Source organism: Mastigoproctus giganteus, chromosome 9, assembly GCF_048544385.1.
Source record: "Mastigoproctus giganteus isolate SK-2022 chromosome 9, ASM4854438v1, whole genome shotgun sequence".
In the NCBI taxonomy this organism is placed as follows: domain Eukaryota; kingdom Metazoa; phylum Arthropoda; class Arachnida; order Uropygi; family Thelyphonidae; genus Mastigoproctus; species Mastigoproctus giganteus.
Window position 1 is genome coordinate 123,928,481 of NC_143583.1, and position 25,545 is coordinate 123,954,025.

Sequence of the window (25,545 nt, forward strand, 5' to 3'; positions counted from 1 at the left end):
GAGATTTTAAGCCAGAGAAGATCAAAGAGAGGAGATTCCAAATTGCCAAGTCTCTGACACGGAATATCAGAACGGACATATGCACAAGTCCACCTTTGAGGCGAAAGGAATCATACAGCGAAAAATTTGGGCATCTGAGATGAGCAGTAGTTGAATCAATCGATAACTGAGATTCTGTCATGAAAAAGTACATGGTGTTTGGCAGACTGCATCTGAATGGACATCGTTGAGATTAGAATTGAGACCACGTATATTTGTGAAATGAATTAGGAAGTGTTTGGGAGGTTTAGATCTTTTCGCAGATAAGCCTGCTTATTAGATCTTAGCAGAAGGTCAAGTTTATACCTGTTCAGTTTTGCTTACAGTGGACATGACATGCAAGGAATAATATACGGCTCTCAAATTTTTTTCTGCCTCAAGAAAACATCAGCTGAAGTGTATGAAATATTAAGAGGCTTATGGGGAATCCTGCTCTTCCATTAGCACAACTCACAGGTGGTTTAGAATGTTTAAAGATGGACATGTTTCGATCACAGAAATTGGTGGTCCTGGAGCTCCAACCACTGCTGTCACCACAGAAATCACAAACACCATTTCTGTAGTCATGAGAGAAGATCGTCATATAACAGTACGGCAACTTGCAGAGATGTTGAGAATATCAGTAGGAAGCATGCGCAGTATTCTCCATGATCATTTGCATATGAATGTGTTTGTGCATACCAGGTTCCAAGACTACTTACACCTGCACATCTGCAAGTTCTCATGGAGGTTTGTCAGGAGCTGCAATAGATGGTTACCATAGATGGTGAAGTGATAATGGCAGATGAGATATAGCTTCACCATTTTGACCCAGAGAGTAAGCAACAAAACACTGTTTGAAGTCTCTGTCATTACAATACCAAAAAAAAAAGCAAAAGTAGTGACTTTTGCAGGAAAGGTTATGGTCATCTCTTTTTTTTTTTTTTTTTTTTTTGATATTCAAGGAATAGTTTACCAGCATGTTGTGGCATGTCATATGACTGTTATGGGATATTACTACAGAAGTGTACTGCACATTTTTCAGTATTACATTTGTCGCAAACAACCACAGCTGTATGTACGTGGGTGGACAGATGCTGCATCACGACAATGCTAGACCTCACATTGCTCCTACTGTCATCAAGTACTTAGCAAGCATTTACTTCAAAGTTAAAGAAGGAGCCGCAAGGAAAATGTTTCCAATCATCAGAAGAGGTTGTAAAGACGTGTGAATATGGGTGATTCTTAAATGCAGGTCAAAAAGTGGCTTCTCACAATGTTTTCGAAGAATGGCAGAAATGTTGGAGCAAGTGCATTTCCAAATGGGGACTACTTTGAAAAGGACCATCAAAATATAGATGATTAATGAGGGTATGTTGTGGAAAAAAAATTTTGATCATTCTTTATTTGACTAGCCCCTGTTTTACCAAGCTGAGAATTTTCTAGTGCCATGGTTAAAGATGCATTACAAGGTCATTTTAAGAAGTACAGGGTTATTACAAAGTAACTTAACAACTTCATGTGTTGATGACGGTGTTATAAATAAAATGAATGGGTATATTGTGGTACAGAAAGATAGCCACAGTAGTGAAGTTTTTTTGAAACAATTAGTAGTTGTGTCTGTTCCCACCAGAGGCACTGCAGTGATAACAACAAAATGGATCTTGATTAGACCGGGGTTCGAGCCCGTCACCACCAAATACGGAGGATGCGGAAAGGTCAGGGAATGACCACCACATATCCCAGAGCAATATGGCCTTAGTTGCTAATGCTCCTAAAAACCAAATAACAAACAAACAAAATGGAATATTTCACTGGTGCTGAAAAAGTGCAGTGTCTTTTAATTTGAGGAAACAAAGTCAAAGACAATTTTTCTTTTGTTTCTAAAGAATCTTTCAGCAGAAATTCCATACATTAGTGACACAGAAATTTTGTGGATATGGGATGTTGTGTGAATCATGCAAAGAAAACAGTCCAGCCAAATGTGAGTGATGAAACAGTGTAGGAAGTGAGATATATGTTTCTCAAAAGACCATGAAAATCAACACATGCAAATCCTGAACTGGCTTTGCCAAAATCAACCATTTGGAAAGCATTACAGCAAGTAGCTGAAGCTCTACTGCTATCAAGTGGTGCAAGGAATGAAATGAAGACAAAGTAAAGTGTACCAATTTCTGTGTAAAAATGCTCTCAATGCATAATGATGAAAATGACCTGCTCAAGTGTAGTGTTCAGCAATGATTCCACATTTCATTAGTAGCGATGTCAACGTGCACAATGTTCATGTCTAGGACACAGAAAAAGGAAGGATTGGTTAATCTAAATGTCATCAGCATTTAGCTTACTCAGTCCATTCAAAGCTTTAACCACCTTAACCCCCTCATTATTCATGTTGCTCTTCTTTGCATCCATTCCATTTTATCCACCTCTTTCTACAAATGAGGCTTCCAGACCTGCATGCAGTACTCACAATGTAGCCCAAGCCCAACCATTGCCTTACACAATGTGAAAATCACCTTGTTATCCCTGCTGGTAAAATTCCTGTATATCATTGATAAAACCCCATGAGCTGTCCTAGCAACCCGTATGCACTGTTCAGAGATCTTCCTCTCTAACTACATAATTACCCCAGGTCTTTTTCATTCTCCACTACCCTGAGTGTGGTACCACATGAGATTTCTGCTACCCATATACAGTACCTTGCATTTGTCAATGTCAATATTAAACTTCAGTGCCATTTCTCATCCCATCTGCCTAATTTTTCTATACCTTGTTGCACTACTAGCATATCATCACCTTAATTAGAAAACCTTATAACTCCAGTAAACCGTTTACATAAAGAAAAACCCATGTAACTCCAGTAACTTAATAAAAAAAATTATAACCCAATTTAGTGTATAGAATTAAAACTGGCACCTAAAAATTAAAAGCTACCCAAACTGAGAGAATAAGTGTGGTCGCAGGTTATTTAATAAAATCCTTTTTTGTGTCTCCTGTAAAATCAACATTTTTAGAGTTACGAAGTTTTCTAATTAGGGTGACGATATCCTAATTACTGTCATTAACCATTATGCCAGCTTTTGTATCATCTGTAAATTTAGATATTAAGTCTGATATGCCTTTATCAATATCATTAAATAAATATAGGCATGTTAACAAACAGTAATAATTCATGATTTATAACAGAAAAAATGAGCAAAAAAGCAGTGACTCTTATATATGAACCAAGAAAATTACTGCACATCTGCCACACTGCCCATTCATTCAACCAGCACTTGACAAAAAACACAATATCCAGTGCTTCAGCTACAATACAGGCAACCTCCATATAACAAGGTTGATAAATTGTGCAATCCTCACACAACACAAGTTTTGCGAGGATTGAAAAAGACCTTGCACAAACCAAGAACAACACATGTTCTCGGTTTCACTCTAACACAGTTGGAGAATTAAGGTAAACCTCGTATAATGGTATTTTTGAGCTTTTGTGTGGGGAAAACCTTACTATTATGTTGGATGTCATTTTTAACATTTCCATTCTTTTTTGTGAATTCCTGCTGTTGACTCACTAGTCGTTATGCAAAAACGACTATTGGAAAATCCTCATTTTTTATTTTGTTGAGAAATCTGCGTGTTCTGTGCTATTGAATTTGTTTGAAATCTAGGTTCTGTGCTATTGAATTTGTGCTTGTTTGAGATCATAAAGAATTGACTTCGAAGCATGCAGATTGTGACTTTTAAGGTTTTTTGTAAGGTTATTTTGGTTTTTATTTGATCGTTTATAAATTTTTCCAGGTATGGATTACTAAACTTTGTTCTTAAGAACCGTATTGGAATAATTTCTTTGTTGTGAATTAAATTCCAGCCTTAAAATTATGCCTAAGAAAGTAAAAAAGCGCCTAAGAAAGTAAAAAAGCACCACTCAAAAGAAACTATTTCTCTAGAATCAAAGATAAAAATTTTAGATCATCTTAAAAAAGGGGGGATAAGGTATCGTGTGTTGCAAAAAGTTCAAATCTAAATGAAGCAATAATCCAGACCATAAAAAAAATGAACAGAAAATTAGAACTGCTGTTGATGAAGGATCTTTAATTTCCCCAAATATGATAGCTCGTTCCCAAGTGCCAATAATTGAGAAAATGGAAAAAGCACTCAGTATTTGGATTGACAATAGCAGTAAAAAATGGATCCCATTAGATGGCAATGTAATTAAACAAAAGAACCTAAAAATTTATAACCATTTAAAAGAAAATGGAGAATCTTCTGTTAACCTGGAATTTGTTGCTGGTAAAGAGTTGGTTTGAGCGATTTAAAAACGGCTTCTAATTATAAACATAAGGATTCAAGGGGAAAGTGCATTGGCTGATAATGAAGCTACCAAGAGGTATGCCTGGAAAAATTATTGAAGAGCACGGATACATGCCACATCAAGTTTTCAATGCCGATGACGGTGTATTTTTGTTATCTTTTGGAACATAACTCCCGTTTTTGCATTGGATCTTAGTCCCGTATAACATGGTTTTGCACTACACAAGATTTTATAGGAACCTAACTACTGTGTTATACGAGGGTTACCTGTATACAGTAGATGGATAGTCCATTTGATATGTATGAAAAAAAAATTATAATAATTGTCGTATTTCTGTTTGTTCAATTTTAATGCAATTTGAGAAGGCTCAACATTTTCTGAAAGATTTAAATATAAAATATCATGAAAATCCAACCACTCAGAGCCCAATTATTACATGCAGCTGGATGGATGGATTGAGATGAACAAAGAAATAATTTATGTATTTCTATTTGTCTGATTTTAATGAAATTTGGGATGGATTGACAAATCATTCTGAAAGAACAAATATAAAATTTTATGAAAATCCATCTGCTGGGAGTCAAGTAATTACACGAGGACAGAAAAAATAAATAAAATAATAAATGCATTTTAAAAAAAAATAATAATTATTTTAAAATTAAAATACAGTAGACTCTTGATTTTCCAGAATAGATGGTAAAAAAAAAATCCCGGATAATCGATTTCCTGGTTAATCCAAAAATACAGAAGTCCCCGACATACGTAAGAGATACATTCCAGGACTTCTTACATTTCGACATCCCTCGACTTTTACGTAACTCGGGAATGACTAATAACATATTGCTACTATATTATTATTGACAAATCTGAATTTGGCAAGATACTTGTTAATGTTTGACCATTTTCACACATCCTTATTTATTTTAATTTTCTGATCCAAATCGATTGCTTTCCTTTTGTTGGTAGATTTACTAGTACCGCTGTCACTTATTCTCTTAGTCGGCACCATAATAACAGTCAAAATTAAATTTTCAGTAAAGAACTTCACAGGGTTAAAGCGAAAACTCACTATTATCATTCCACATGAGCTCAAATTTTACTAAAGCACATTTCGGAGGTCACTACCATAAAAATAATTTGCACTTTACGGTTTATTGGTCTTTTCTGTTAGTGCATCTAATTAATTATAAATGGGTAGTAAACTCGATCTTATTGCATTTGTAATAATACCGATAGCTAGAATTCTGTGGGTTTTTATGTTATTATGGTGAAATGTGTGTCCTCTTCACTGAAACCTTCAGTCATATAAAAAAAAGCACAAATAAATTTTAAGAACCCTCTCTTCTTTTCTATTTTTTTGCTTGTTACTCCGTATCTTATTTGTGCAATTTGTGTGTGCCGTGATTGATTGCTTATTATTTTTTTTGTTTGTTTTAAATTTTACAATTCTATAAAAAAAAAAAATGGTGAAAAAAAATTTATGTAAGTCTGAAGTTGCGTAAGTCAGGGACTTCCTGTATCAAAAAATGTTCAGCAACCTACGTAAAAAGTATGGCGATAGATAAAAACGAAAAAACTTACCATGCATTACTCGCGTGTCCAATACAATGCTTCCCTTTATTTTTTACAATGTCATATATGGTTTGGTCACCAACATTATAATGGTTCTTTAAGGGTTAAAGATTTAACAGATGCACCATTTTAAAACTTTTCAATAATTTCAATATAGTTTAGTGTTAATATAATAATGCAAAAAAAATAAAGGGAAAATTATGAATGGTTGGAAAAGGTTTTTTTTTTTTTTTTTTTTCAGATGTCAAAAAAATTCAGCTTGTGTCTTTGAGCATTTTTAACCTTCCAATACACTATTAGGATACTGGCGCCTCCGTAGCCAGGTGGGAAGGAGCAACAGTGCATAGCACACGCTTCTTGATTAGACCGGGGTTCGAGCCCATTACCACCAAATACGGAGGATGCGGAAAGGTCAGGGAATGACCACCGCATATCCTGGAGCAATATAGCCTTAGTTGCTAATGCTCCTAAAAACCAAATAACAAACAACAAACAACTATTAGGATACTCTGTGCAAGTTTACCTGAATGGTAAGTCTGTGTAGGTAAAATTGTATCAGAAGCATATAGGCATGGCTGAATTATGGCAAGTATTCTGTAGGTGAGAAAATATACCTCAGCATGGTGAGTTGTAAAAATACACCTCAACATGTTCTTTTTTCTGGTGCACATTTGGGTAAACTGAAAAGCTTCACAGTTTTACTAGCTGGCAAACTGAAAGTCCCCCCCACCCACCAATTCTCACAAGATATAGATTTTATGTGCTATATTGATTTCATTCTTAGAGTAATTTTGTTTAATTTAGAGGAAAGAAGATTTCAACGACAAAACTATATATATGGTTCAATTGCACATGTTCTCGTTGCGCAGTGTAAATTGGTGTGTTTTTTCAATTCTCACCTATGTGCATTAAGTACAGATTTTGTGATAGATACAATGAATAGTGATGACATTGTTCAGTTGATACAAAGGTGGCTAGGTGAAACATCAGTGATGTTCTATGAAGAGGTGCCAGAATAAATGTGTGCCTGTGGAATTGCAGAAAGAAACTAACGGGGCAAGGAAAGCATATCAACACAGTAAACATTGCAGTAGTACATGTACTATTGCAATAGAAAAATAACAATCTTGGAAAGAGCTTCTAAGGCAGAGTGGTAACAGTGGCTTGCCGACCGGGCTAACCAGGTGGGTAAAGTGCCTGCCGGGCAACCCAAAGGTCGCGGGTTTGAATCCCGCCTCGGACTCGGATCAAAGTACTGCAGAAACCTTGGGAGGTGCATTATGGCTACAAAGCCGATGCGCCAACAACTACCAAAAAAAAAACAGTGGCTTCTGGGATCTGATATACAAATTTAAGTACTGGAAAACTCCAAAGTACTGCTGGAGATTTGGCATGTTCAATCACTGCAAATGGTGTGACAACCCTTACATTTCGAGGGTATAGCTCTAAAATGGTGTTCGCAGGCCGGCCACTAGTTAGTACACCGGACCGAACCTATTGGTAACTCTCTAGGAGGCTTCCGGATCAGCTAGTGTATAATCTTGCTACCTCTACACTGCCAAATAGTGACTGGAGGGAATCCGAGTAGTGTGTATGCGGGGAGCATTGTCGAGGCCACGTTATGTCAAGGATCTGGGTATATTCTTACCACATGTACGCCATATCCAAAAATTTCATTACTTCATACAGCATGTCCCACCCACTTTTTCTTACTATTGAATACACCGTGAATCGTCAAACTAAGTCTGCCAAACCCCATGTACTTTTTCTGACAGAATCTCAGTTATCGGTTGATTCATCTACTGCTCATCTCAGATGCCCAAATTTTTCACTGTATGATTCCTTTCGCCTCAAAGGTGGTACTTGTGCATATGTCCGTTCTGATATTCCCTGTCAGAGGCTTGGCAATTTGGAATCTCCTCTCTTTGATCTTCTCTGGCTTAAAATCTCTCTACCTCATTGTGTCAAATTCATCTGTTGTCTCTACCGTTCTCCCAACTCCACTAATCACTTGGAGCTCTTTGACTTCCTCTCTTTGCAACTTGACTTTCTCCAGTACAACTTTCCTAACAGTGAGGTAATTTTCCTTGGTGATTTTAATGTTCACAACTCCAGCTGGTTCCCGTTTTCTCGAGATGCTGAGGCTTTTGCAATTACTAATGACCTAGCACAGATTGTTCATTTACCTACAAGAATACTGGACAATCCTAATCATACAGCCAATACACTCGATCTTTTTCTCACAAACAACCCTTCGAAGTACAAGGTCGAAGTGAGAGCTCCTTTAGGCACTTCAGATCACAACTTGGTGATTGTCTCTTCTCCAATGGAACCTTTATCTCATGGCTATTCCCAACCTCGTGTTGTTTGGCATTACAAGAATGCAAAATGGGATGACCTGCGAGACTTCTTTTCTTCTTTTCCTTGGTCAGATTACTGTTTCAAAACTCCTGATGTCAACGTTTGCTCAGATTGTGTCAGTGAAATTATTCTTGCAGGAATGGAATCCTTTATCCCACACTCCATTTTAAAATCTCGTCCTTTATCTAAACCTTGGTTTTCCAATAAATGTGCTAAGGCTGTTTAAGAGAAGAATGTTGCATATCGTAATTGGCTTGTTTCTAATTCTTCAGTTTCATTTTCTGCCTACACCAAAGCTCGCAACAATTGTAAAGCAGTTTTAATCAGTCCATACTAGAGTTCAAACAGGTTAAGAGTAGAAAACTTGCTTCTTGCCCTAATGGTAGCAGAGCATTCTGATCTCTTGCCAAAGCTATTGGCCGCAACTTTTGCCATTCTCTGCTCCCATCTCTGTCCAAACCAGATGGTTCTGTTGTCACTTCAGCCAAGGATAAAACTGACCTGCTAGCATCCCATTTTTCTTCCAACTCATGTATTAATGATCTTGGTAAAACACCTCCCACCATTCCCAACACTCTCCATTCAATGCCTCCTGTGGTCTTCCGTCAAAAGGATGTCAGAAGGATTTTGACGAATCTTGATGCTAAGAAAGCTCTAGGTCCCGATGGTATTTCTCCACTAGTTCTCAAAACCTGTGCTCCTAAACTTACTCCTATTCTTTGACGCCTTTTTTCACTTTCTTATTCCAAAGGTGTTTTTCCTTCGGCTTGGAAATTTGCTCGTATCCAGCCAGTTCCTAAAAAGGGTGACAAATCACTCCCATCCAATTATCGTCCCATTGCAATTACTTCTACTCTTTCTAAAGTAATGGAGAAATCAATTAACCGCCAACTCTTGAACTACCTAGAAACCTTCCGTCTGATCAACGATCGCCAGTATAGATTCCGTCAGTGTCGATCCACTGGTGATATTCTGGCTTATGTTACCCATTTATGGACTTATTCAATTGAAAGGTTCGGTGAAACACAAATAGTTGCTCTTGACATCTCAAAGGCTTTTGATCGTGTTTGGCATAAAGGTCTTCTAAACAAGCTTCCATCTTATGGTTTGCCAACTGTTTTTAGTAATTGGTTATCCAGTTTTCTCTCTGATCGCTCACTGAGGGTGATGGTAGATGGCCCTCTGTCTTCTAACTTCTCCACTAATGCCGGTGTCCCCCAAGGTTCAGTTCTTTCCCCCACTCTTTTCCTCTTGTATATTAATGACCTTCTTCCATTGACTGGAAATCCTATCCATAGTTTTGCCGATGATAGCACATTGCATTCCACTTTCCATTTTGAGAAACCTTGCTCAATCAGCTTCAACTTCTCGAAAATCTGCTACCAATTCCTTAAATGTTGATCTTCAGGTAATTCTCCAGTGGGGCAAAGACAACTTAGTTGATTTCAGCCCTTCTAAAACTCAGTCTTGTCTTATATCTCGCAAAAAGGATTCTTCTGCACCTATGCTTATCTTTATTGACCCTCCGAATTCTAGGCAAAATTATATATCTCTTTTGGTGATTACCCTGACTTCTAATCTCTCTTGGCACAAGCACATTACAAATATTGCTTCCTCTGCATCTGAAAAACTTGGTTTTCTCTTTCGCTCTCGACTTTACTTTTCTTCCAAACAGCTGCTCACTCTGTATAAATCGCAAATCCGCCCTGCCATGGAATATTGTTCCCACATCTGGGGTGGTGCCCCCAAAACCTCCCTCAGGCTTCTTGATTCCATTCTGAAGAGGGCAGTTAGGTTAATTAATGATTCATCTCTAACAGAGTCTCTCCACTCGCTTTCTCATAGAAAGCGAGTGGAGCTTTCTATGAGAAAGGCTTCTATAATTCCCGCTCTCTCTCTTTCAAAACAGTCCGAACACGTGCCGCCACCAGCCAACATCCATTTACTGTCCAACTTCAAACCCACAGAACCAACTTTTCATCTTCCTCATTTATTCATTCAACTGCCGTTTTCTGGAACAACCTTCCTTCATACATATTTCCTGAAAATTACAATCTACAGAAGTTCAAGTCCAATGTCAACAAATATCTTCTTTCGTCTTCTCAACCTCCAACCCAAGCACGGTTCTAAGTACTATAGGTTCTAATACCTCTCGTGTTTGGGGTTCACATAAAAAAAAAAAAAACCCAGACTTGGAGAGAAAGTGTTCAGTTAATTTTAGACCATCTGGTAGGCTGAATAATGATTATCGAGGTAAGGATGATGAACAAGACTTCACTATGGAGGAACTAGAGAGTGCAATAGGGAGAATAAGAAAAAGCAAATGTCCTGGAATGGACTTGATAGGAGAGGAAATAAAGCTCAGCTTCAAAATAACCTCATCTCATTTGTTGGGGTATGTTCAATGTTGTGTCTTAAGGAAGGAACATTTCCCTGTCCCCTTGGAAGGAGGGTCTATTAAAACCGATATTAAAGTCACCATTAAAGCCAAAGGATTGAGTGGATTCATGTTGTCTAATTCCACTTCTCAGTGGCTAGGACAGATATATGAAAGGCTGCTATCGAACAGAATTGTTGCTTGTGCTGGATGTCACTGTTCTGTGTCTGATGATCAGTGTGGTGCTTTATGGCAGGGAAAGGTACTTATGATGCACTAGAAAAACTAAAAAGAATTGCCCCTAACTGTACAAAGAAATATTGTTTGGGAATATCTATTGATTTTGCAGAAGCATTTGACATGATACAGTGGAACAGTATTCTTATGATGCTCTGCAATGCAAGGTGCAGTTGTTAGATCTTTTCTGTAATAAGGGATTACTTCCATAACTGCAAGGTAATAGTTAAAACTCAGCAGGGAGTGTAAGTAACATAGTTTATGTGGGTGTCCACAGGGATTAGTCTTTGGTCCACTTGTGTGTAATTTGGTATTCAATGAATGATTATTGTGAGAATTTTAATACAGGAACTCCCCGACTTATGGAAATTCGACTTTGCGTAAGTTTTTCCCAGCTGGTGAAAACTTAAAAAAATCAGGGAAACGTATTTTGCATCATGTAGGAATAAATGAAGGTATCGTGAAAATATCGTAATGTGAACCCAATAACACATTGGTTTTTTTTTTTTTTTGTATTTTGTTCCAAGTCCTTGGAAGTTGAAAATTTCACTATATTACTAAGCTATTGTTATTTATCTCTCTATATTATATATCTCTCTATACGGTCATGTTTATAATGGAAATTGCACTACCCTTTCATTGTTATCATATGTTCCCATTAAAGAATCAATTTTGAAGGCCTTGTGTTATTTTTCTAAGGCACGTTTCTGGAGGTCACGACCATAAAACAATAAAAATGATTTATTGGACTTCTCTGTTAGTGCATCTAATCATAAACAGGAATTAAACTCGATCTTATTGCATTTGCAATAATACCGATAACTACAATTGTGTGGGATTTTATGATATTATGATGAAATGTGTTCCCCTTCACTGAAATCTTCAATTATATAAAAAAAACATAAATAAATTTTCAGAATCTTCTCTTCATTCCTATTTACTTATTACAATGGTGAAGGGACCAACAGAAAGTGCTGGCAGGGCTAGGAAACCAAACAAAATTGATTTAGAAATGAAGATGAAAATGAAGTATGAAGCAGGACAAAGTTTGTCACCTATTGCAAGGGAATTAGGTCTCGCTGCTTCAATGCTTCAACACTATTTTAAAGGACAGTGCATGTATAAAAGAACATGTCAAAGGATGAACGCACTTAAGATCAACAGTGATCACAAAACAATGTTCAGGTTCTATATTGAAGGTAGAACTGCTGTTAATAATATGGATGGAAAATCAGATTCAGAAACGAGTGCCCCCTGAGTCTAATGACCATTCAAGCAAAAGCAAGAAGTATTTATAAAGATATTAAGGATAAATACGGCGAACCCCAACCCAAGTTCGTGGCAAGCAATGGGTGTTTTAATAGGTTCAAGCATCGCGCTGGTTTCCACAATGTTAAAGTATGTGGTGAAGTCGCCAGGGCTGATTCTGCAGCTGCAGAGAAATTTTGTGATGTGTTGGAAAAAATTATTGATGAAGGCTATTCAATGTAGCAAATTTTTAATGTAGACGAGACTGCTCTGTATTGGAAAAAAATGCCAGATTGAACATACATTGCCGAAGAGGAAAATACAATGCCAGGTTTCAAGGCGTCAAAAGATAGGGCCACGCTCTTTCTTGGGGCTAATGCAGTGGGAGATTACAGATTAAAACCACTGCTTGTGTACCATTCTGGAAATCCTCATACATTTAAGGGCATCAATAAAGTCACCCTACCCGTGCATTTCCGATCGAACCACAGAGCTTGGATAACAATATCTCTCTTTGAGGATTGGTTTAAATGCTGCTTCATTCCCGAGGTTGAAAAATATTGTAAAGACAGCGATGTTCCTTTCAAGATTTTGCTTCTATTAGATAATGCTGCTGGACATCCTATGCATCTAGATTACATAAATTTGAATGTGAGAGTCATATTACCGCCAAACACAACTTCACTCATCCAACCTATGGATCAGGGTGTTGTTTCGAATTTAAAAGCATACTATTTATGCACAACATTTGCTCAGTCATTGTTGGCAGTAGATGGGAAAAATTTTACGTTCAGAGACTTTTGGAAATCTTACAATATTTACCATGCTATCTTAAACATTAATAAAGCCTGGGCAAAAATTACTAAAAGTTGTTTAAATGGCACATGGAAGAAAATATGCCCACAACACGTGGGCATATTTTCTTCCATCTGCAAAAGCACGTAAAAGGCTTCAAAGGATTTGAAAAAGATGAATCATATGAAGAGGTTACAGATAAGATTGTAATGGTTGCAGAGCTACTTCAGTTGGAGCCAACAACGTGGAGGAGTTAATAGAGGAAGAAGAGAAGGAATTATCTAACGAAGAACTTATTGACTTGCAGGCAGCGATAGTGAAGGAAGAAAATGCTGATGAAGCTCAAGATGAACCAAATGAGGAGCCAAGGTGATCACCAGAGAGATGGCAGTGGCATTTCGTGAAATTGCATCGGCAATTGCGAGGTTTGAGAAGATGGATCCTGACAGCGAACAATTCTTAAAAGTTAACAGAAGGGTGAATGATATGCTTGCTTGCTACCAAGAAATCTATATTGAAAAGAAAAAGCCACAGTCCAGTCATCCATTACATCCATTGATATGCTCTTTTGTAAGGTTGAGCGGCCAACCCCTTCTAAATCTACACAGCCCTCATCCTCCACAGCGGCTTACTTATCAGCTGAAGACGTTGATTCTGGCGCTGATGCTCAAGAGGTAAAATTTATTGACATTATTCCTGTCCCCTCTCTTTTTTTGTAATTTTACAATTTTGAAAATTTTTAAATTGCATGCTTTTGTAATTTTTCCTGCACATGAGATAAAAGAAATTGAATAAATAATTCTATTCACATGTTCGTCGAACATTTGTTTTTTGATTCAATGAATTTAGCAAGCACAGTTGCGAGTGTTGCACAAGCATGGGGGAAATTCTGACTTACGTAGTGTTCCGTGGAATGCAACCCTTACATAAGTCGGGGAGTTCCTGTATATGTCAGTGATTGCCTGTGCTGATGATCTAGTCTTGCTGATGTGAGGTAATCTCAATTGCAATTAGAGGAGACAATGAATGGGTGCCAGTGGAGTTAAGTCAAATGGGTCAAGTATTCATAGACTAACTGTATCTAGCGAAGAAAACTGTCCTTTTGAAAGGGTTTTGTATCCCTTTTTGAAAGGGTACTTATCAATTAGTTGAAACCCAGTGACAGTGATTGATAGTGTACACTTACAGTGTTTAAAAACAATTAAATATTTAAGGGTGCAAATGGACAGACGTGTGTTTTGTCTCCCGAGGGAAAAGATCCATAATTTTGATGAACTTACTGCTAGGGTAATGAGAAAGGACTGGGGTCTAAAAGGTAGGGTGTTAGACCTATTTCATGGGTGCCTTTTTGTCAATAGTGAGTTATTGACCTCATCTGTGGATTGACTATGTTCTACAAAAAGGAAATGTGAGAACGTTGCTCACAATTCAACATTCAGTGTTGCTAAAAATGACAGTGACTTGTAGAACAGTGTCCAATGATGTTCTGCAGGTGATAGCAGGATGGCTGCTGCTTGATTTATTCTTAATTTTCAAGTGATGTGATACTATATGCAGAGGGGAGTGCAGTATGAAAAGAATATAATAACACAGGCAAATGCAAGTTTTAAGGAAGAAAGGAAATGCATCTGGGATCAGTTGGTGGGTAGGAAAGATGGAACTGACTGCCAGAAAGGATACAAAAAAAATTCTTTCCAGCAGTAGACCATAAGGGCAGAGGACAACCCAATTTGTTTAATCCAAACTTACAACCTTGCGCCATAAAGCCTACATACAAACAAAACAAACTTACAAACAGTGTTTCTCATTACAGATCATAGATAATTTTTTGCAAAACTGAACGAACTTAGAATTAGTGAGAGGTCATGCACATGCGAAGCATTTGAAGACTGGAATCATGTTTTTTATGTATACAACGAGTAGAACAACTTGAAAAGTGAGCTAGTGCATCAGTTGTCATGTTTGTGCAGTTCGAAGGAGCCGAACGGGCTAGCCGGGTGGGTAAAGTGTCTGCCTGGCAACCCAAAGGTCGCGGGTTCGAATCCTGCCTCAGGCTTGGATATCATGATGGTGCTTCACTATCCAGTTGGATCTCATGGCCACGGTATATGAAGGAAGCAGGAAAAACTGGTTCCTTCGTGTATTGCTCATATCATACGATAAAAGAAAGAAAATTCGGAGGATGGTTGTGAGGAAACGCTAATAAAATCAAAGAAGAGTTTGCATGTATTTCAACTGTTTGCTATACAGGTCTTTTAGAGGAGATGAGTATTACTACAACTTGAGGAGTATCATATGTGACTGACTGGAGTGTTTCGAACTGTTTTGTAGCAAATTATGGAGGAAGCGTACAGTTCAGGTTCATGGAAGACATGTACATCTAACATGCCAGAGGTGCTATATCTATACGGTATTGTAAATAAGTGGCAGGGTTGACAAAGGCTGACTGGAACCACCTAGTTTAATAAATAAATAAATAAATACATTTTTTTGATATTAATTGATTTTATGGTAACAAAATTTAAATAGTCCATATTCTGTTAGATTTGATAATTCATCTTGTTCTCTCTCTCTCTCTCACAGAGTACTATCTCAAAAACATCTGAATAGTTTCAATATTATATATTATGTAACTTTAACTGCAGTAAATTGATATCTATCTATCAAAAATTCACACTGGCAGATATTTTAATTTTTAAGTTTAACATTTATTTCATTGCATTAAAATTAACAATGCGTTTTCTGCTGAGTTCAATGAAGTTTGCTTAAAGTTGATTTTATTTTCAGGCACTTTACTTAAAATCTGACATACAAGACATGATAGTACTGAACCCAAGATGGCTCTGTGTTGATATTCTTGGTTATTTACTTTCTCAAGCCCACCTTGACCAGGCACGTGTCACAGGAATATATTCTGTTGATGACTTTCAACTTATTTTTCCAGAAACTGATGCACTTGACTTGTTGCAGGTAATATTAATTGGAAGAAAAAGGACTGAATGATGTGTTGGTATAGATTTTTTTTATTGATTGTTTTTAATTACCTTTAGATGTAGTTAAGATTGGATTAATGATTTGTTTAGGGATGGATTTATATTTTAATTTTATTTCTGTTAGACAAGTTTTTTTTAATCTTATTTCTTTTATTAGGCATTCATTTCACATTTGCTCATTGTTTTATTTATAATATTCATTGTTACTTCTGAGTCATAATGTAAAAGTCATAAATATTCGATTTGTTATTATTTTGGTAATATACAATAAGAAATGTTTTTGAGTTTAAAAATTAACTTCTTGATGTAATCTTGAACTATCTTTGTTTGTTGTTTGTTATTTGGTTTTTAGGAGCATTAGCAACTAAGGCCATATTGCTCCGGGATATGCGGTGGTCATTCCCTGGCCTTTCCGCATCCTCCATATTTGGTGGTGACGGGCTCGAACCCCGGTCTAATCAAGAAGAGTGTGCTATGCACTGCTGCTCCTTCCCACCTGGCTACGGAGGCGCCTGAACTATCTTTACTGATGTAATTTTTTATAATATTCACACAGTCACAACACTTTTGTGGATTTATTGGATGACACGTTTTCTATACCAGCATGTTAGAGAGGGAATAAGACAAAGCAATACTCTTGATATGATTATTAGCAGTGACTCTTCATGTGTTAAGAATATGCACTGTGATCACTGCCACCTAGTGACAGTGATCACAATGTATTGATGTGGGATTTACTTAAAAGTGTAACTACTGTCAAGGACAAATAGTTTAACAGTAGCCGTAGGCAGAGGTGAAGGTGATTCTTGCACAACTTCTATTAGAATAAGTAGCAACCTGGAGCGTGGGGTGTTGGGGGTTTCAGGGACGGATCGCAGTCATCCTGAAATAGGTGAGTATATGGGATGTGTTAGGGTAATATTGCAGGTAATTGGAGTAGGAGCATGTATGCTTCCATGTATACCAATGCTAGAAGTATAGTAAATAAATTTGATGAATTTGAAGTGTTGGTCAAGACATCAAAGGCGGATATTGTTGGGATAGCAGAGACGTGGTGTCACACAGATATAAGGAATGCTGAACTGGAATTTGGGGAGTACAATGTGTACAGAAAGGATAGACAGGATAGAAAGGGAGGAGGTGTTATGCTGTTAATTAAGAAAAACATAAAATCAAAAGAAGTGCATCCAGTTGATATAGATGAACAGTGCACTGTTGAGTCAGTTTGGTGTGACATAAGCACTGCGAAAGCAAAAATAAGAGTAGGAGTGTGTTATAGGCCTAATGACTCGAATGAGTACAATGAACAATTGTACAGAGAAATAGAGTGGGCTAGTAAATCGGAATGTCTTATAATGGGGGATTTTAACTTCCCAGATATTGACTGGAACTTGTGGGTTGGTCACTCACACACTAGTCAGACTTTTGTGGATTTATTGGATGATTGTTTTCTGCAGCAGCATGTTCGAGAGGCAACCCGAGAAAGTAATACTCTTGATCTGGTTATCAGCAGTGATCATTCATGTATTAAGAATTTGCAGATAAAGGAACCACTAGGTGGCAGTGATCACAGTGTACTGATGTGGGATTTACTTAAAGATTTAATTACCATCAGGGGTAAAGGAAAGGGTTTTTGCTTCCGTAAAGGTGAGTACAGTGGTCTCCGACAGTTTTTAAATTCTGTACAGTGGGATCAACTGACGTTGTTACCAACAGTAAATTCTAAGTGGGAAGCATTGAAGGAATTAATCGTGGATGCTACTAAAAGTTTCATACCTATTAAGAAATATTGTTCAAGGTTTAGGCCTAAATGGTTATCTAATGAACTAATGAGACTCGTAACAGAGAAGAAAAATGCATGGGATGCATATAAATTATCAAGCGACTCAGAAGCCTATGGTAGATATAAGCTAGTCTGTAATCAGGTCACAAAGGAGGTTAGGCAGGCGAAGGCAGATTACGAGAAATCCTTGGCAACAGATGCTAAGAAAAACAGCAAGGATTTCTTTACTTATATAAACTCTAAAAGGAAGGGAATGAATCTGATTGGTCCACTTGACATCGATGGTTCGACACTGTTGATGATCCTGCTCAGATAGCAAACAAACTGAATGAGTATTTTGCATCTACATTCACACACGAGGAATTATTAAGGTTTGAAAATGGCAGAAGGTTATCAAATTGTAGCAGGATACTTAATGATTTTTTAATAACTGAAATCAAAGTGATGAGAAATTGTCGAAGTTAAACATAAGAAAAGCACCTGGGGTGGATGGGATCTATCCAGTTATATTAAAGGAGGCGACAAAGCAACTAAGCCAATCCTTAGCCATAATTATGAGAGCATCCTTGGACTCAGGGGAGGTTCCCATGTACTAGAGATGTGCAAATGTGACCCCAATTCACAAAGGAGATCAAAGGGCAACACAAGTAATTTAAAGACCTGTTAGGTTAACTTCTGTTCCAGGTAAAATAATGGAGTCATTGGTTAAAGATGCATTGCAGGATCATCTAGACAAGACTGCAGCAATAATTCAGACACAGCATGGGTTTGTTAAGTGAAAGTCTTGTCTGACAAATTTGATAGGATATTATGATGTGGTTACAAAGGAACTGGATGCAAAAAATAATTTTGATATCATATATTTGGATTTCAGGAAAGCTTTTGACACTGTTGCGCATGGAAGACTATTGTACAAATTGGAGCAGAATGGTATTAAGGGTAAGTTGCTACAATGGATAAAAGGATGGTTAGGTGGGAGAAGACAGAGGGTGGTAATCAATGGGTGCTTCTCTTTGTGGACTAATGTTATTAGTGGAGTCCCACAGGGTTCAGTGTTAGGTCCACTGTTGTTTTGTATATTTATCAATGATATTGATGAAGGTATATCAGGCTTAATGTCGAAGTTTGCAGATGATACAAAGGTTGGCAGGGTTGTTAATGACAGTAATGGCAGTGTGCTACTGCAACAGGATCTAGATAATTTGGGCAGATGGGCTAAGAAGTGGCAACTGAAGTTTAACCTTGACAAACGCAAAGTACTGCATATGGGTAGAAGTAACCCCAGAGAAACGTACCAACTGTGTGGTACTACACTTAAGGTGGTAGAAAATGAAAAAGACCTGGGAGTAATTGTGCAGTCAGATATGAAGTTTTCTGAGCAATGCAGACAGGCTGCCAGGGCAGGTCATGGGTTTTGTCAATGATATATAGGAATTTTGCTAGCAGGGAGAAGAAGGTGATTGTCTTGAGTACTGTGTACAGGTCTGGAGGCCTCATTTTAGGAAGGATGTAGATTTACTTCAGCGTGTACAGAGAAGGGCAACAAAATTTGGTGAGGGGAATGAAGGGATCCTGTTACCAAGAGAGGCTTAAGTTCTGCAAATTGCAGTGGCTGGAAACTAAGCACCTGTGCGGTGATCTGATTGAGGTGTATAAGGCCTTGAATGGGTTGAGCACGCTGAATTCTGATAGGATCCTTCCACTTGTTCAGATTACGAACATAAGGGGGCATAAATTCAAATTAAGAAAGGACAGATGTAGAATAGATGTGCGGAAATTTGCCTTTAGCCAGCGGGTGGTTAATTGCCGGAACAAACTTCCATCTGTCGTTGTGGAAGTTGATAGGTTGAATAAATTTAAGGAGGAACTGGACAGGCATTTGGAGGGAATGGTGTGATTTTTTTTTTTTTTTTTTTTTGGCTGATGCTGCATAAGCTCATACACTTGCTTTCTTGCATCACATGCCACTACTACTACAAATGGAAGGGCTTTGTTTTCATAAAGGTTGCTAAAATGGTTTCTGACAGTTTTTAAATTCCGTGCAGGGAACCAACTGATGGTGTTACTGACAGTGAATTCTAAATTGGAAGCATCCAGGGAAGTAAACATATAAACTAATACGTTTTCCGTGCAAATTAGGAGATACTGCTCAAGACTTAGACCTAAGTGGATGTTAGATGAATTGATGACATTTGTGGCAGAGAAGAAAAATGCATGAGATGCATATAAATTCTCAGGTAATACAGAAGCCTACACTAGATATAAACTATTCTGCAATTAAATCAAAAAGAGGTTGGGCAAGCTAAGGCACATTATGAGAAGTCTCTGGCAAAGACTGCAAAGAAAAGCAGCAAAGATTTCTTTACATATGCGAACACTAAAAGGAGGGCGATGAATCACATTGGTATGCTAGATATGAATAGTATAAACTGTTGATGATCCTGCTCAAGTTTCTAAGAAACTGAATGGGTATTTTGTATCTACATTCACACATGGGGAAATTTTTGGGGAAGGGAATGCCAGAAGTATATCAAATTCTAACAGAGTTAAATAATTTTGTGATAATTGAGAGAAAATTGGAAGATAAATTATTGAAGCTAAACATAAAAGAAGTATCTTGGGTGATGAGACCTTTCCAGTTATATTAAGGGAAGCAACAAAATTGGTAAGCAAACCTTTAGCCATAATTATGAGAGCATCCTTTATTCAGAGAGGTTCCTATGGACAGGAGATGTGCAAATGTATCCCCAGTTCATAAGGGGAGATCAAAGGGTGATATGATTAATTACAGACATGTTAGTTAGTGTTTGCTGGAGCTGCAAAAATCTTGGCCAACACGGTAATAACCTCGTACCCCTTAATGAGGATACGTTGCAAGTTTAACTAAATGGTAAGTTATAAAATAAAATTATGTGAGTATGGCCAAAGTGTGATGAAAAAATTCATCATCCCCGAAATGTTACCACCTTGTTGCGGTGAGGAGGCTTGAGTATCCCGATGACCCAGAGAGCTATGCTGGCTGTAGCTAGACTACCGGTAGGGCACCCTAGCCAGACAGGTCAAAGGGTAGGGATCAGACAAAGAGTAACATACTGATCCTCCAGATTGGGGGTTGTGCTGGAGGCTGGTTCCCTCCCCATGTAAAAAAAATAAAAACTCATAAAGCTCAAAGAGGAAAACCGGACAGACAAGGGTATGCGACTGAGACTGGAAAAAGGAAACGAAAAGGAATAACAGACATTTTAAATATTGTAACATGGAACACAAGAGGAGGATTAGGATATAAAGAAGTTGAACTACTTAAACATTTAAAACAGAAGAAAGTAAATATAGCAGTAATAACAGAAACAAAGAAAAAATTAAAAGGTACGAAAGATTATGATTCTTATAGAATGATATACAGCGGAGTAGATCAAAAGGAAAGAGCTAGTGGAGGGGTAGCAATATTAATAGATTGGAAATGGATAACCAAAATACAGAGCTACACAGTTATAAATAATAGAATAATAACAGTAAGATTTAAATTAGACAGATGTTAATTATGTATAATTGGAATTTATGCTCTAGAAGATGGAAAAGAGGAAGAAACAGATAAATTTTATTTAGAGTTACAAAAAGAACTAGATAAGAATATAAAAAAATTATAATGCTCAGGTAGGAAATAAGCCAATAAAAAATATTATGGAATGTTATGGAGAAAATAAAATAAATGGAAATGGATATAAATTAAGAGATTTTGCAACATTTAATAATTTAAAGATAACAAATACATTTTTTAGAAAACATGATATACATAAATATACATGGTCGGCAAGAGGTACACAATTAATAATAGACTATGTAATAGTAAATCAAAAATTAGCAAAACAATGTCGAGATACTAGGGTGTTTAGAGGATATGATATTAATTCAGATCATTTTCAGTGGCTTCAAAAATAGAGTTATGGGCTAAATGTAAGAAGAGAAAAGCTATTAAACAGGGGAAAGAAGAGTTGGGTTATAAAGTATATCTACTTCAAGAAGAAAGTATACAAAATTTATATGAAAAAAAGGATTAAAGACGAAATAAGTAAAACATCGGAGAGAGAACAAATAGAAGAAGATTGGAATAATATACGAAATATAATTCAAAAGATAGCAAAAGAGACACTAGGACAATTCAGGAAAAACTATAAGGAGGGGGGGGTAAAGTTATGGAATGAAGAAATAGCTAAAGCAGTACAAGATAAATATCTTAAATATATACAAAACAGGACAAGTGAGAATGAAGAAATTTATAAACAAGAATGCAATAAAACTAAAGATATAATAAAGAAGGCTAAGTAGAGTCATGGGATAGATTTATAAGCACAACAGAACATGATGTTCATGGAAGACAAAATTTGGCATATAAAATTATGAAACATTTGAATAGCACAGAGAAAGACACTTCAAGAATAAATATAATAAAGGAAGAACAATTGAAAAAAACATTATGAAGAATTGTGGAAAGACCCAACATATCAAACAGAAGAGATACAGTTAGACCCAGTTAGTGACATAGATCCGATAACAAAGGAAGAATTGGAAAAGATATTGAAAGCTACAAAAAACAGGAAAGCAGTAGAAATGGATGGTATAAATGCAGAACTGATCAAGTATGGAGGAAGTTTTTTAAAAGACAGGATACTAAATTTATTTAATAAATGTTGGGGACAATATAAAATACCAGAAGAATGGAAGATAGCAAAACTTATTTCAATATTTAAAAAAGGAAATAGAAATGATACAAAGAATTATAGAGGGATTAGCATACTAAATACAGTATATAAAATGTATAGCAAAATAATAAATAATAGAATTAAAATTATCTCTGATGAAATATTAATAGAACAGGCAGGATTCAGAAAAGGAAGATCATTTACAGATAATATATTTATATTAAAACAAATAATAGAAAAACAAAAAGAGTTTAATTTAGAAACGCATTTAGCATTTATAGATTATGAAAAAGCATTTGATTGAGTAAATAGATGAAAACCATGGGACGTATTGAGTAATAAAGGATACCCAAAGCATCTTACAAAAATAATACAGAGTTTATATCAAGGAACAAAAATAGTAATAGATACAGGTAATAAATTAACAGAAGGAAGTATAATAAATCAAGAAGTTAGACGGGGATGTAGCTTGTCACCAATGCTGTTTAACCTATATATCGAGGATATGATATGTAAATGGAAAGAAGAAATTAATTCAGGTATATATTTAAATATAAAGAATAGGATTAATACACTGTTATTTGCAGATGATCAAGTAATTATTCAAGATAGTGAAGATAATTTACAAAGAGCAGTATTTAAATTAAACCAAATAACAAAAGAATATAAAGTTAAAATATTAGTGATGAAAACTAGAACAATGGCTTTTAAAGGTAAAAATACAGTGAGAACAAAAATAGTTGTAGACAATAAAATATTAGAACAAGCAAAACATATTAAATATCTAGGATGTGATATAACATATGATGTTGAAGAAGATATGAACCAGAAATTGGCAAAATTTCAAAATATATGTGGAACAATAAAAAGAACTCTGGCTAAGAAAACAAGGAAAGAAACACAATTGAAATTTTACAAAGTAATGGCAATACCAACACTTCTTTATGGTTCTGAAACATGGATACCAAAACAAAGAGACATTAATAGAATACAAGCTGCAGAAATGAAATTTTTAAGATATGTTAAAGGATGTACAAAATTAGATAAAATACCAAACGTAAATATTAAAAAGGAATTAAAGATTTACTCAATTAATGGAAAAATTATAGAATATAGACAAAAAATTCATCTCAGTATGATTTACGTAGCCGAGTGGTCAGGAGCGAGAGTGCATAGCACGCGTTCCTTGAGTGGACCGGGGTTCAAACCCGTGACTACTAAATACGATAAATATTTGTATTGATGATTTATTGTAAACTCTACTGACTTGGTTGTCATGCCGGAGTATAAACAGAAAAAATTTATTTTATCTTTATGCCACATTTGTGATTTGGGTAAACTTGTAATGTGTGGCCTTCACAGTTTTAACAGTTCTTGGTCTGCCAGTTTTTTCCCAATTCTCTCAAGGTTAATTGACGAGCTACCTTCTTTTAGTTTGTAATTATTGTTAAAATATTATACCATAATGAAACTGATCTTAGGTGTTGTAACCTGATTCCAGAGCTTGGAAACTAGACACCTTAGAGGTGACTTGATTGAGGTGTTTAAGGCTCTGGGAGGCATAAATAAAATGAATGAGGATGAAATTTTCACAGTTATAAATGATTCTAGAACTAGAGGCCATAATTTCAAGTTATGGGGGAGATGTTTAGACTGGATTGGAGGAAGTTTTATTTTAGCTAGTGAGTTATAAATTACTGGAAAAAGTTATCTACGTGGGTGATAGAGGCTGACAGTTAGGGAAATTCAAAGGTCAACTGGATAATCACTTATGGGAGGAGGGAAACACATAGATTGTCTGTTTTCTTTTCTCTTATTAATTATTTTATTTATACATTTAATTTTATTATTAATTTTAAAATTTTTCTTCTTATTATTTTATTTTTCTTCTTATTATTTTATTTTTATTTTTATTCTTATTTTTTTATTTTATTCTATTTATTATTTATTTTATTCTTATTTTTTTATTTTATTCTATTTATTATTTATTTTATTCTATTTATTTATTTATTTTATTTATTTATTATTATTATTTTTTTTTATGGCTGATGCAGCATAAGCTATAGGCTTCCTTGCACCATGTGGCCATTGCTAATACTAGTACTTTATCTGATTACAACCTTCTTATTTTCTTTATACCTAATGTATATTCCCTTACCTGTTCTCCTACAGAATGCTAGATCCCCAGATATTGATTTAATTAACCATTACAGGTTCTGGTTGATATTCCTCTGACAATCACTTTTGCAGCAAGGATTTTGTTTCATTGCTGAGAGAGAGAGAGAGAGAGAGAGAGAGAGAGAGAGAGAGAATCTAGAGTGGTCATCTGTTCATTAGGTGTCACTGTATGACTTTTGATGGCATGATAGATAAATTATATGCTAATTCCTAATGGCAAGGACAATTTGAAAATATTGGATAGAAAATTCACTGCTTTGCATAGTGCTATAACAGCTGCTTGCATTTCTTTGTTCACTCTACTCCATGTCAACCTGCACAAAGAGAGCAACATATTCACCACTATTAATTTTGGCATATAACACGCAAAATATATTAACTGCTTTGCTTAAGGATTTAATTTTATTTGGGTATTTCTCACACTTTGTAATGTCATTGAGGGTAGTACTATGTATATAATTATATCCTTACTTAGATTTTATTTTCTTCTCTGTGAATTTTGTTTTAGGTTCTAGAAGCTCTGCAGTTGTGTACTCAATGTGATAATGATGGAGACATGGAATATGAGTTTCCTTGTTTCAATATGGTGGAAACACTTGAGGGTTTGTGGGAAAATAGCAGTGATTATGCTGATGGAGTGTATGGTGGCTTGAAGATTAAATGTCAGTTAGGTGTCAAGCATATGTTAGCTTGCTTATTTCCTAGATTGCAGGTGAGTTAATTTTGCAAAATTTTGATAAATTTATTTATTTAGTGATGATTTTTAAATATTTTAAATATAAATCCCTTTGTTGTATAATTAGTGTATACTGTACTGTTGTCCAAAAGTTAAGCAATAAAATAAAAACAATGAACATCTTTAAAAGTACCCATTTTATTTTAATAAATATTTAGTAAGAGATATTATTTGATATGACACACACAAATTTAATGTTGCATTATGACTACCAAAGCATATGTATAAGGTGTTTCAA

General features: G+C 35.9%; 1 protein-coding gene across 1 annotated transcript in view; it reads left to right on the forward strand.

The window, feature by feature from the left end:
• Positions 1-25,545, forward strand: part of LOC150080700 (death-associated protein kinase dapk-1-like) — a 248,550-nt gene that overhangs the window by 193,600 nt on the left and 29,405 nt on the right. Inside the window, exons 12-13 of the mRNA XM_090380788.1 lie at positions 15,705-15,887; positions 25,080-25,283. Coding sequence (XP_090236914.1) covers positions 15,705-15,887; positions 25,080-25,283 — 387 coding nt within the window. The remainder of the gene's footprint in view (positions 1-15,704; positions 15,888-25,079; positions 25,284-25,545) is intronic.